We start from the raw sequence: 14,769 nt of genomic DNA on the forward strand, positions 1-14,769 counted from the left end.
GTCCATTTTCAGCTTAATCGCCCTCAGCTGCATAAAATAGAATTTAAGTAGATTTACGTTAAGGCATTTCTCTCTCTTGGCCAATCTTAGCCAAATTAAAAGTTTAATTTCTTTTATTTTTCCCACAAATTGTCCAAAAAAAGATTTTTCTGCGAAATTGACTTAACTTTTTGCGTTCAGTTTAAATTCTCGTGTGTTACATTCTAAATTATATTTTATATTTTTTATAAATAAAATTACAACTATTATGAATTTATTATAAATTATTACAAATATTGTGAATTAGAATTATTTTTTTTTCTTTTTGAAAAAAGGAAAATTCTGGGTTCTGGGTAATTTAAAATTTATCATCTATATAATTAATATAATTGAAAGTTAAATCCTTGAAATAATATAATCTTGAAGTCAAGTTAGCAGAAAAGTATATGCAGTTTGCTGTCCCTAACGGTATATATAATATAAAGTAATTGAGATGCCACACACGTAACATCGCAATTGTTCCAAGACATTTGGAGATAGCTCGATGTCTCCATTTGCCAACTACTTTCAATTCAATCATAATTTTTTCACCTTTAATTTTAATTAAAACTATTATTCCCCTTTTGATAATTAACATTTTTACAATTAAAAAAAATATTTTCCAAGCTGCATAAGACAGACTTTCGTAAGTACAAGTTTTTACAGATATTCTATAAATTAATTATATTCTATAAATTAATTATATTCTGTAATTTAATTTTATTCTATAATTTAATTTTCATTTTGCACTTTTATTAATTTTTCTTTTGTATCACAGGACAGTATAATTGTATAAATATAAAGTAGATTTGAATTTTATTGCTTACGATTTGTTTTGTAATTATTATCAAAAGTGTTGATTGCGTTTAGTTACGATTTGATCTGGACTTTGTTAATGTTCGGATTTGATTTTTGTTTTACTTTTTGTTTTTGTCAGAGTTTAATTCTCTTGTTTTATGATTTCCCAGGAGGAGCAGAATCGGGGTAAGCCTAATTGGGAACACCTGACTGACGAGCTTCATGTGCTCCTCACAGTTGAGGATACCGAGAATCGTGCCACCCTGAAACTTGCCCGAGCTGTTGAGGAAGTCAAGAAACTACTTGTGCCCGTGGTGAGACAGTTCCGACTTTTATCATTAAATTCAAAAAATTACAAATCTTACAATCTTAAATACATTTCGATATATAATTCATTTGTTTCTCAATTTTTTTTCTAATTAAAGTAGAAATCGTTTATGATTTTGTTTAAGGAGTTCGGAGCATAATCAGTCTTCAACCGATGTTCGACTATCAGAAATATATTGACGCCTAACAATAATCCTAACTTTCTAATTATTCGATTGTGTAAATTACAAATTATTTTCTAAAAAGACTTGAGATTTAGTTTGTACCATCTTAATAAATGATGGATTTTTGTCGTCACAAACATATTGACGCCTAACAATGTTCTGACATCTAATTATAAGACCGGTTATTAGAAGCTACTGTCGGTTATCTGCCCTTGAATGTCGGAAGTACTTTGAAACTATTCGCATAAATTGAATTTAATGTTAACGGAATAATTTTATCAAAATCCTAGTTGTACTTTTACAACCCTAGATGTATAAGTATTTCAATGCTATAACTATTTCAAAAATGTCGATTATCGATCAGATTCTGTGCGGAAAGTCGTCAATCAGATTGTCGGGATAATTAATCTTGAATCGGTAACTGTAGAATTAGAATTGTAGCCTCATTCATCACCTTTCTCGCAGTAATTACGAATCGTCTTGAAGAGATTTTAATGATACGTATATTCAACTTGTTTATAAATATATAAATCTTTATCTGATTACAAAGATTTGAATTTAATTGCTAAGTTGTTCGATAGTTAAAAGAAGTTTTCTCACATGATTGTCGGATGTATGCTGTTTATATAGAAAGTTTTAGAAGAATTAACAGGAACTATTAAACCCTTAATTTCTTTTTTTTTCTTATTTTCACCTTCGTCTCGATAGTTGTTGATGAAATCAGACAAGCGAACTTGACGTATCTCCACCATATTGAAATCTATCCCATGTGCAACAGGCGTGGTATCATTGACTTTAATCGTGAATCGAGTCAGCGCATTCCTCGTCGGTTATTTTATTATTTTTCTTCCGCGATCAATTTTTCACCGAACAATTCCACTGACTTTACTTCCATTTACTTCCATTTACTAATTATAATAAAATTTGTTCCGAGGTTTAACGATATTTGAGATTGAATTTAAATATTTAGAAAATTATACTCTACCCAACCGAAATTGAGAATTTGGAATTCGTTCGCCGAATAGACAACAAGGAAATAAATTATTTGCCGGAATATTGCAAAATTGATTTTGAATAAAAGAGTAGAAGTAATTGTGAAGTTAAACGAGTTGAGAATACTTAGTTTTTACTTTTTAGTCTCTGTAGTGTGATCGTACGTACACACATAGAGTTAAAATGCCTATCTCATTAAATAACCATTATACGATGGACATTTATTACATCATTTCTTATTGAGTACGTAGTCATCTAGTACTTAATCTTTTGCAATATTGCAAACGAGTCGGCGGAAAATTTCTCAAATCTAAAGCGTAGAAATTGGGCCATTATGTTTTATATACAAGGGAACACCTGCACTGCTAAAATTTACTTTGGTGACAAATCCAATGACACATGCGAAACCGTGAATATGAAGGCGTCGGCTGCCAAAGCCACAGCAATACGGATTCCTGTGCCAAAGTCATATATATCTTTCCTCAGTTATTATACTCGTGTAGTTTATGCCGTAATTCTCTTTCTCTTTCTTTGCCAAGGGGGAATCTGAGGAATGCAACATTAGCTGACCACGATAATAATGCAACACATAAAAGCCTTCCTTCACGGGACACAATTCATTTTTCCCGACACTTTCAAATTACTCGTCGTGATAATTTTTTTTCAAAATTATTAATTGAGAAATAAATGTTTTTATTTTTAGCGAAATTATTTGTTTTTGATTCTAAGATTATAACGGGTTGTGGACTTTTGATAACTGTCTGACGTTGATATCGATTGTTAGCAGGCTGATGGTGAGGACGAATTAAAGAAGAGACAACTTATGGAACTGGCCATAATCAATGGAACCTACAGAGATTCAAATTCAAAGGTTGCCGCAGCAGCAGGTAATTATTTTTAGAAATTATATTTGTCGTGAGTTTATTGATGCTTTAAGTCAAGTCCCAAATGGCAATCGTCAACGATATTCTTCCAAGTGAGGAATTATGGAAAATAATGTCAATTAAGGAAATTTTGGAATGCGGGAATTACATTTGCTTTGACTGTCGGTTGATTTTCCTGTAGTCTGGATTTTTTGTAGGTTCTTGTAATTTTTGGGGGGGAATTGTTAGGGTTACCTACCACTACCAGTTAATACTATAAATCGATGACTTTTAGTGATTAATAGTTGAACCACTAGAAATAACCATCATCAAATCTGAAGTGGCGAATAAGATTAGGAGGGTTTTCTTGATGAGGGTTTTCTTTTTAGGAGCCAAAGTATTCGAAATTTGTTACTTTCTAGAATTCCAGTTTTGACCACAGAAGCTAGAATCACAACCATAAGTCTGTCTGAAATCCTTTCGAGAATAGCCATACTTTTTAGGAGTAATCCTTAAGAAAACCTGATCTGGAAGCAGTACTTCGAATAACAGTATTGTAGGTTCTGTTGAATCTTTTGGACTTGCAGAAGGATGATAGGATCCTCTTGGGGAATTAGAAGCCAGATAATTGCTAGAAGAAGATAAATCTAGAGGGGTAACTGATGCTAGAATACTCCCCCGACCTCTTTTGTCGTCAAATAGCTTAGGACCCCAATTTATACCGACACTCCAGTGAATACCGAAAACCAACATTCCGAATTTGCAGAGAAATCCAATAACAGTCAAAGCTATAGTAATTTCTCCAGAACCCTTTTTATACTTTCTTTAATATTAAATTGTACAAGGTGTCTACCAATTAAAACCTAGAGATATTGAAATATTTTGTAACTAATTGTAGACACCAATAATAAGAGACAAGTTTAGATTTTATGTAATTCCTGTTAAAACTCTAGTCGTAGGATACCACCTTGAGCCAACGCCACTAAGATGCTCAGGTATGATGACATGAACCGACACCAAAATGACGTCCGGGTGACTTTGATTTTTATTTCTCTCATTGCTCTCCTAACGAACAAGACAAATTAAAACAAACAATATCAATCGATCACATACTAAAAAAAAGCAACACTAAAGAAAAAAAAACCTCGTTTAACCAAATCATTGTCATTCGGACTTTATTAACTAAAACAAAAAACGCACTACTATATGACATCAGTATACTAATCAGGTTTGAGATCAGTCTAAAAAATTGAGATTAGCATTTGATATTGCAGCTTGTGACGCTGAAGAGTGGAGGCGCCTGGCACAGGCGACAGCCGAAACACAACGTCTTCTTCCTGGTTTGGGAACACAGATGAGGACACCAAGTGCTCCATTAGGTGCTCCATTAATCCTGTCGCCGAGGATATCCGTCCCAACGACAGGCGCCTCCCTTCTCAATGGATCTGGACCACCAGCTTCTCTATTGTCTGGTGATCCACATGGTCTTATCTACACACATTATCCAGATTATGCCAACTACGCAGCATTAGCATCACCATTACTCACCGAGTATGCTACGGCTGACCATTCTGGTGGGTTGTTTGCGCGTTGACGCTAGGCCGAGAGTCGCTCCTCTCTAAAATGATGAAAGAATTTTTTTTTTTTTTTGAAAAACGTTTCAGCTCCGTTTGTATTAGAATCCGTGCATCATTCCGATATTTGCAGATTTCGCCTCAGGGGATTTTACACTATTTTTCGGTATTGAGACTTTTTGTAAATTTCTCCTTTCTCAGAATGGAAGAATTATTTCAGTCTGCAATATATTCGGAAGATGGACGAATTCGATTATTGAAGTTACAGGGCTGATAGAAAACACTTCATGTGCTTGATTCAATTCACATGAGTACTTGATTATTCTCTTATAGTGTGGATTTCTAGACTAGAAATCCGTTGTCTATTAATATCTAGATTTAGGTGTTTTTAGCAAGAAATTAGAGAAACAGTCAATTGCTAGTCCATCAATTTTTTTTTATTTTTTTTTTTTAATAATTACTATATTAGAGCAACGTATGCGTCGCCCATGAGTATAAGTCACGACTTAAGAACACAAAAAAACAAGAAAGCAGCAACACATGACATTACGTCCAAGTGTAGGTATTTTAATGATAGGATTTTTTTTTAATCTCCGCTAAAGTGCTGCGGTACGAGAATGTATAGCTGTACTAGTCCAAAAGTTTACTTTTTTAAACCAATATTCTTTTTAATGTTTTTTTTTATTCTCTACTATAGAGTAATCGAAAGTTTTAGATCAGGTCCACATGGAAAGAAAAGGCTACTGCGCGTGCGTCAAACTTGGAATGGGGAGCATGAGAGTGAGTGAGAAGTTCAAAACTTTCTCTCTCGCTCTCATTCGCCCCACTCAAACTTTTACGCACGCGCAAAAAAATTTCGAGCTCGTGGATTCCTGTTGTAGATCTTCCATGAAAAAAGGAATATCAATTTTTTTTTGCAAATCTCCGCTTGAGATTTGTAGCGAATACTCCGATTCAGCGCAGAAAAATATCAAAGATTACAAAACAGTAGACTTTTAGTTCTTTTACGCGATTTTTCCTTCGATAAGTCTCGAACACACCGTATTCATTCAGGGAGAATTTCTGTATAGGGCAAAGATATTTTTTTTGCAGGGCTAGTATAGTAAAAAAGTTTATTTAAACATACACTCAGTATTGAAAGAGGCATGGTGTTTAAAGTGGGCCAGTTAATGGTACTGTCGTGCAATTAGTAGCTGGTAATTTTTTTTTTTTACTTCAAGCAGGAAAAATTTATTTCGTCCATAAAAAATTGTTTTTTCATTCATTTGAATATTTCAGTTTTATTTTTATTTATTTCTATTATTTATTTTATTTCTTTTCCTCTTTTATTTTTTACCTCGACTTTTATTAGACTTTTACTATTTTATCTTACGTAGAAAATTTTTACAATTTTTTTTTATACTTTTTGTTTGTCTTTGCTTTATATTTTTCCCTCCTCTTTTAATTTTCTTTTTTAAGAAATTGGACTTTATTCGGGAATCGTACATTGCCGTGCACTACTCAATGCAATAATCAAAGGCCATTCATTGTTGTAGCTATTATTTTTAATGATAATGATAATTATTTTTATTATTATTTACGCGAAAGAAAAATAGATATATATTGTATTTATTGAAAAAAATAGAGATTTAGCGAACTTTAGAGTGATAGCTTTTACAGAAGATTTTTTTATAGAACTATTTCTAGATTTAAATCTCAATACGAGATTGTACCGTTGGATATTGTTAGGAATTTAAGAATTATTATTATAGAATTTTATACTGTTAGAAACTGGAAAATAATAATTTTAAACAAAGAGAGAAATTCGGTGCCAGAGTAAAATTAAAGCATTTCTATTATTTATCTGGAATCGCGTTTTTTCTTTTTTAATTTTCTTTTTTTATATACATACGTATAAATAATATGGTGATGGTCATTAACTTTGGTACTTCGTTCTGCATTTTTTTTTAATAATTTTTATTATTTTCCTTAATATTTTTATTTATTTTTTGTTTCTTTTCTGTTTTATTTAATAAAACATTCGTGCTTGATAAATAATTAAAAAATCAATTTTAACACTACAAAGTACCACTAGAATCTCAAGTAAAAAAAAAAAAGGAAAATCCCTAGGGTTTTGGTATCAACGTAACACATGACTAAAAAAAAAGTAAACAACTAACTCGATCGGTCCGCCTTTGAGAAACTTTTACTTACACAATTGTATATTTTTTTTATTGACGTCCTAATCCGAGAGAAAGAAAATTCCTTCTATTATTTAATTTCTACACGTATAGAATTTAATTATTTTTTGTTTTAATAATCGAGTCATCAGATAGGTCCGCTTATTATCGTACGTAAGTTTGAGCTTTAAACAAATATTCTTGCATATGTTACCCGAGGATATGAGAAAGAAAAAAATAAGGAGCGATCGATAGAGGAAAAAAAAGAATGAGGAAAGACTGAACAAAAAAAAGTGCTTACTCGTGTCCAAGTTTAGCGTAAGATTCTACCTTGCCACGAAAATTTTTAATTTTTTTTTTAATTTGAAGGAAATTAATTAATTTAGTAAATTAAAGAATTAATTAAAGAATTAATCTAGTTTGGAATTAATTTTTTAGAAGAAAGAATATTTGGAGACGAGATGCGTGATAACGAGTACGAGACGTTGAGGAAAGCGCCGAAGTGGTGTCAATGAGAGCAAGAGAGAAGTCTTCGTTGCTCTCTCTTGCTCCCATTGTCCTGACCACGCCCCTAGCTCTCTGCGATTGGCGGGGGAAGAATTTTGAGAGGGGAGCCGCTTCTCTTACTCTCGTGCTCGCTAACAACTCACTTTTATTAAATCGGCAAACTTTTTATTCCGTTTTCCAAGAAAAGGCAGACGCAAGGGAGAAATTGATTTTAATAATTAAAAAATGCTGGTGATAGGTAGGATTATTTACGTAGGATCTTAGGCAGACAGATAGGCGTAGGAAAATACCCAGGGACCAAATATACGTGTTTTCAGGACTGATGGTTCTAGCGCATACTTGTAGCTGTGTAAGCATACCGGAGACTATACGTTTGAATCCATCGAACCAATTTTTTTTTCCCTCGGGAGAAAAGTAATTTTTTTTATCCCCAGTAAAAAAATCGTTATTTTTACCCCTAGTGACAAAAATCGTTATTTTTATCCCTAGTGTAAAAAACATTTTTTTCCCTAGTGACAAAAACACTTTTATTTAAGTTCACGAACAATTGGTAGAGAAAAATTTATACAAAAATTGCAAAAGTTTGCAAAAAAATTAGTTAAAACTATACTTAAAGAGAATTTTAAAGAAAAAAAAGTATTTTTGAAACGAGTCAAAAAAGAGAATACTCCTAGAATGTAAAACGAATAGTTTTCGAAAATATATTATCCAAACACGAACACATAAATACACAGACACACTACATTATACGAGAATCATGTAAATTATTTTATATTATTTTCTATGATTATTTAATTTTTATTTTTTTATATTATTAAAAAAAAGAGAAGATTTTAGCCATTATATTTATATGATGAAGGGTAAAGTGACGGATTTATATATATATACATATATTATATTATATTTAAATTAAATAATTTATAATTATAAACAAAGCATAATTTCAAATACTCAGTGTTGAATCGTGACGAAGAATTTTTTTTTTATTTTTATTTAGTGTCAAAAATCAAAAAGAAGAAAAAAAATAATAAATCTGTTTCAAGCCATATGTTATGAGTGAGACACTCTAAAAAGCCCATAATTTAAATGAGAAGAAAAAGAATACTTTCCCATTAGTGATGGGAATAAATGGCTTTTTGAGTATAAACGAACAACTTCGAAATATACGTATAAACATTTATTTATGTATAGATATTCTAGTTTGTAAGAAATAGTATTTAATGTTTTCTTTTTTCATTGAGAACCTTAACGGTAGGAAGCTTTGTTTCTTTTTTACTTTATTCTACATTTTTTATTTTTATAAAAATATTTTTATAAAACTATTAATATAATTTTATAAAAATAAAATTGTAAAATTTTACATAAATTTTAATTTTGTTCGTAATTTTCGAAATTGTTGCTATTTCGAAAAGGAAAACAGTTTGAAAGTAGAACAAACTTTTTTTAATGGTAACAGGAAACTAAGAGAAGCAGCCCCCACTATGAGCGGTAAGTGGAGGGAGAAGCGTCCGCATGGTGGGGGGCCGCTTCTCTCACAGTTACTCTCGCTAGTTATTCACTTGCAAAAATCGATTATAATTCCAGTTTAAAATAATTTTAAAAAGTGAAAATTTTTCCTGTCACATTTCGTTTTAGATAACAAAGCTTGCTACCCAGGTTTGCTTATTATAAAGCATGAGCTGCAAGAAAAAATATTAAATTAATTTCCATGACGATAATTATTTTATTTTTATTAGTATTATCGTAATTATATTAATTATTAATATTATGATAATCGATAATGATTATAATTATTATGATAATTATTATAATTGCTGTGATAATAATTATTTTATCATTCATATTATTGTAATTATTATAATTTCTTTTGAAATTACCTAATTTAAATTAAATACGCATAATGAAACGAACGAACAAAAGAATACCAGTGAGATAAATTTTTTTTCTCCCAGCTCGTGACTTGTGCGATATATTTTTGTTTTCTTTTCTTTGAATCGCAAAAAAAAAGTTAATTTTTGTTGATGAATGTTAGTTTTTAGAAAGGAAAATGGAAGAAGAAAAAAAATATGATATTTATATTTGAACGAGAATACCGAGGACTATTTTAAAGAGATCTCGGAAATGAGATTTATGTGTGCGGCGTGATTACTGATATTTGTATGTTGGGGACAGGTGCAGCAGCCGCTGCGAAGCAGCGTAGGCACCTGGGTCAAATACGAGAGCACCCTTATCAAAGGGCTGGCGCACTCTCGTGAATACTGAGTACAGAGTCGCGCCTCCGCGGAAAGGTTAGTTTTGCACAAACGTTTCATTTACGTTTATAATAATTTTTTTTATTATTACTTTGTACCGCCTACAAATTATGTATGCGAGAGCTTCCGCATTGCACTCGCCTACTTTTTTTTTGATTGAAAAAAAAACAAAAAAAAAATTGCTGAGGATGCTCTAAAAAAATTTTTTTTTAAACATTTTTTTGAAAAAATTTATTGTTTATTTGAGATATTTATTAAAAAATATTTCTCTTTAAAGTGCATAATAATTAATTAAATATCGAAAAAAAATTACTGTTGTGAAGAATCGAACCCGGTCCTTGTTGTTAGAAATCCGGTAGAGAAGCCACTTAGCCACACAACACTTTTTATTTAGTGAATATAAAATATCATTAATAGTCAATATTTTTAATATTTAGCATTATTTTATAATAGTATAATTATAAAATAATTCTAAAAAAATTATTTTACTATTTCTTTGTTGTAAAATAGTTATTTTGTCAAAAAACTTTTTTTTATTCTTTATCTATTAAATTATTTATTAAAATTATCACTGTACTTAGTAAATTTTATTTAACATTTATTTTGATTTGTTTTAATATTTCTTCTTTTGTATTGTTTTGATATTTCTTCTTTTTATTTTGATTTGTTTCAATAGTTATTTTTTTACGAATATAATTATTATGCAATGATTACAGGATTTATTATCATCAAACAAAAAAGACGAATAAAATATTTGCTAATTATTTTATTTAAAAAATAAAAAATGCTAAGGGAAAAAAAATGAAGAGCATCCTTAGCAGTAGTGCTGTGTGAACGCTCGTTCTGTGTACCTGATACCGCATCTATCGATTCTGTTTATTTGTTGAAAATCGAATTTTTTGTACCTACAGATTATCCCCACGATTATGAATGACACATTTGCCCCGTCCTCTATATTATTTATTTCAAAAGAAGCAATTATTAAATTATTTCCAGTTTTTTTTTCTTCTTTTTTTCTCAATAAGAAAAAGAAGAAGAAAAAACACTTGGAAATATTTTTAAATAAAAAAAAAGAATAGAATTACAAAAATTTTTTGGAACAAAAAATTTTTTTTGGCGTAACTCCCCGCTCTTAGGTCTAAGCAATAATCGCGTGTAAAAGAGAACAGGTTTCTTAATGTTGCTATTTACGCCAGATCGGAGAATGTGGGTGCGCACCTACCTCATCCTCAGAACAAATTGGTAGCAATTCACTGCCCAATTTTTTTTCAGATCTTAAAATTTTTCAATCTTTGAAAAAGTAGTTTTATTTTTTAAAGCAGTAGTTTCAGTATTGAAAAAGAAAATTTTTCTAGGGGGCAGTGTTGTATTTGTGTAAATTACACTGGATTTTTTTTTGGTGCTTATAGTTTAACTTATTTATATCTATAAAAAAAATATTTATATACAAAATGATCATTAAAGTTATGCGAAACTTGTCAAGAGAAAAAATTTTTTTATTCTTACGTTTTCAATTACTATATATTTTCTTTAACGGTTTTGCCCTTGATCATTTTGTATAATTTATACATAAAAATAAATATATATTATATTTACATGCATACAAATATAGTAAGATTTCAAATCCGTCTATTGTAAATGTTTTCCAGGACATGATAATTATTATATTTTGCATTTTGTTAAATTTTTTTTTTCATTTTTTTTCTTGGCAACTTGTGCCTGTGGAACACTTATTGAATTTCCAATTTATTGTGTATACAAATCGACATATATACATATATATATATATATGATTATATATATTTAATTATACGAAGTAAATAAATATTTATATGAAAAAAAAATAACGAGTTTCTTGTTACAAGTAAATTTTGCAGGGGTGGTAACGCGGTACACAACGAAGGTTTCGTGTTTTTTTTCTCTTTATTACTGTCAGTTGAAAAAAGAGACTGAGGGGAGTAGATGAAAAATTGAGAGAAGCGGCCCCCCACTATGCGCCATGGGTGGAGGGAGAAGCGTCCGCGTGGTGGGGGGTCGCTTCTCTTCGCGCTCGCTTGGAATTTTACTTAATTGATTTTAATTTAAATCGAGTTTGAGTCTACTCCTTAGGATTTTCGCTGATGGGAAAAAATAGAGAAAAAAAGTGGAAAAAAGGAGGAGAAAGTAAGAAAAGGTGAAGAAATTTGCACGGCAGGGCGTTTGATATCGTCCAGGAATCGGCGTCCCACCTTTTTTCATGTACTTTTTCACTAACATTTTTTATTTTTTTTAATTTTATTAATTTTATTAATTTTAACATAATCTAAAAAATATAACTACCACCCTTTTAATCATTTAGAACGCAATATCATCCATCTCATAGACTGCACATAAAAAAAACAGTACCATCTATTTAATATTTTATTCGACTAACAAAAATGCTCCACATGGCCAAGTTGACACTAACTTTAATATTTTCCATTAAAAACAAAAAATTAAATCATTTCTTTTGTTATAATGTTCGCTTTTTTATTTTTAATATGCCTGGAAGTAATTACTTTTTTTTCTATTAAATCTGAGCGTAACTCATGAGCCTCTGCGCCACTTGCTTGCTGATGGGAAACAATTAATCACTATTTTAATTAATTAATAATAATAATGATCGCATGTGTATGGCGGACGGTGTGGCGAGAACAGTTGCGCGCGCCGCACGTGGGAGGGGATAGCGTGTATGCGCGCGCAACTTTCTCAATGACGCTAAACCGAACTCTGTATTATTGCAGTAACTAAAAATCCTGGTACCTCGACGACAACGTCACTTACTAAGCACTGCTACTTGGTGACAGGTGCACACCCAAGCTACCTCTAAAATTCGATCAATTCAACAATTTTTTTTTACCTGTCTAATTAATAATAAAAAATAATTAATGCTTATTCTGAGCTGGGTTGCAACTCCTGTTCTACTCTTAATAACGTTTCTTTAAAAAAATATTGTCGAACCAATTACTTTTTTTTTTAAATCATTAACTTAAAAAATATTTCCTAGTCTCTTATGCCTGTCCTATGCGCGGGGAGGGTACACGAGCCACATATGAAAATAATTACTTAATAATTGTGTGAGAACAAAAAAAAACTTTCCTGCCATTTATTGTAACAAGGCGCAGGTTTAATATAGTAACCGTTGTAAATGAGGACCTTTTTTTCATTCAAATAATTTTACATGTACGAATCAAAATGCTTCAAACTAATCAAAAAAAAAAAAAAAAAACTTTGACATTATGTGTAAAGCAATGCTACCCCTTCATATTCGTACTCTTCTTAATTCCTTTGTTTCGATAGTGGAAATAATTTTCAAATTTTTTTAGCGACACTGCATATCTGAAAAATATCTTTGAGATTATGTTGAGTGTCATAACAAGACTGTTGAACCCGAAATTTTATTGGTTAGTCTGGACAAATGGTGACACTTGTCCAGCACTGAATTTTTTGTTTAAATTACTAAAATTTCGTAAAAAAAATTGGTATTGGTGCTAGTAACTTTTATTTACTTCTACCCTTCATTTTGTTTTTTCTCTTTCTGTCGTACTAAATGAATAAATATAGAAAAGGAAAATGTCGGATTGAAGGTTAGCCAATCCCAATTGACGAAAAAAATATTAAGGGTCCAACAGTATTAGTTTAAAAAAATCTAACAGAAGAAAAGGAATTACACTGTTTGCTATTTCTGGTAATGGTTATAACAAAAATTTTTGTACAATTAATATCGAGTGGATTAAAAAGAAAAATAATATAGCGATTCTTATTCTTTTGTTCTGTCAATGTAACAATTAATTTTGTTGATAAAAACAACAAAACTAAAATGTAACGCGTTGGAAAGAAATGGAAGAAGAAAAATTTTATAGGTTATGTTTTGAGCCTAAAGGTCAATGCACAATAGGTTTGCGAATAAGGCGCATGAGATAGTAAAGGACAAAACTATATGATTGTCCTTTTCTAGCCCATGCTTCGCGTTTGCTGTCGCATTGTGCATTGGCCTTAAAGTAAAGGTAAAGAAGAAAGATAACATAACCTATAAATTTTTGCTTCCCAGGTCCCTTTCTTCATGACGCGTCACATATTTTATGCATTTTTTTGTACGTATATAATAATAATTGCGAGAGCATTGCTTTTCATTAACCATTATTTCTCTCAGCTGATGAGCTATTTTAGTAAATTATTAATAATAATAATAATTTGTTAACGTCGGTTCATAATCAAAATTACTAACAAACTGTTTTTCTTTTCTTTCTTGTTAACCCTGGTTGCCCATGGCCTGTAGGCTTGGAGTGCTAACAATGGAATCCACTCGCCCCGTGCTAACACCTGGACTCTGGAACAGCATCCGCGTTTGATTGGTTCGACACAACCAGCCGACAGACCTTCGCCGTCCGCGTCACCAGCCCTGTTCGTCAAGCTTATCCATCCTGCCAAAAAAAAACAAAAAAAAAACTCCCACACACAAAAAAATAACCCAGAAAATCCTTTCTATATCCAGATGTCAAGTATCTTAATAATTTAATAATTTTATTGGGCGCCGGTTATAATTACTTTAAAACACAAGCTCTGTACTTTTTTGGGGTGATAAGAAATTTTACGATTTCCTCCTGCTGGTAATTAAATTAAATTCAAAGCCAGTGAACTTTGATTAGGAGAAGCGTCTTCCCACCATTAAATATCTTGTTGGACTGCAACGAACGGAGTGGGGATAATGAGAGCGAGAGAGAAGTGCCGGACTTTCTCTCTCGCTCGCATTGCCCCCACTCCTCCGCTTCCTAAAAGAGCGTCGCACGCGTGGTGGGGAGAAGCTTTCCTATTGGTACGCAACCCATAAACCTGGTTTAAAACACTTTAATGTTTAAAAAACAATGTTAATTCGATACAAAAAAAATTTTTGCATTAAAAAAGGAATTTTTTTTCTAAGTAAAAGAGTATTTTCATAATATTCCTTTCTAAGAAAAAAAATTTTCTTTTCCCATTCTAAGGAAATATTTTCATTTAAAAATGTTTTCCTTTAAAAAAAAGAGAAGAAAAAGCTCACTTTCAAAGCAGGGGGAAATAAATTATTTTTTTTTTTAAGAGCAAAATAACAAAATTGC

The 14,769-nt window shown here is 31.1% G+C and overlaps 1 protein-coding gene across 14 annotated transcripts in view; it reads left to right on the forward strand.

Annotated features, from left to right (window-relative positions):
• Nucleotides 1-14,644, forward strand: part of LOC122505469 (protein held out wings) — an 89,044-nt gene extending 74,400 nt beyond the window's left edge. The window contains exons 4-9 of one of the 14 annotated variants that reach the window (XM_043617107.1): nt 987-1,130; nt 3,088-3,187; nt 4,117-4,158; nt 4,438-4,737; nt 9,576-9,691; nt 13,953-14,644. In XM_043617107.1, the coding sequence (XP_043473042.1) occupies nt 987-1,130; nt 3,088-3,187; nt 4,117-4,158; nt 4,438-4,737; nt 9,576-9,658 (669 nt within the window). In that variant the 3' untranslated portion in view covers nt 9,659-9,691; nt 13,953-14,644. Of the gene's footprint in view, nt 1-986; nt 1,131-3,084; nt 3,188-4,116; nt 4,159-4,422; nt 4,738-9,575; nt 9,731-13,952 lie in introns of those variants that run through there. The other 13 variants (XM_043617109.1, XM_043617104.1, XM_043617117.1 and 10 more) reach the window with 13 other exon arrangements.
• The last annotated feature ends 125 nt before the right edge of the window (nt 14,645-14,769 follow it).

This window comes from Leptopilina heterotoma, unplaced genomic scaffold, assembly GCF_015476425.1.
Source record: "Leptopilina heterotoma isolate Lh14 unplaced genomic scaffold, ASM1547642v1 Lhet_36, whole genome shotgun sequence".
Classification (NCBI taxonomy): Eukaryota; Metazoa; Arthropoda; class Insecta; order Hymenoptera; family Figitidae; genus Leptopilina; species Leptopilina heterotoma.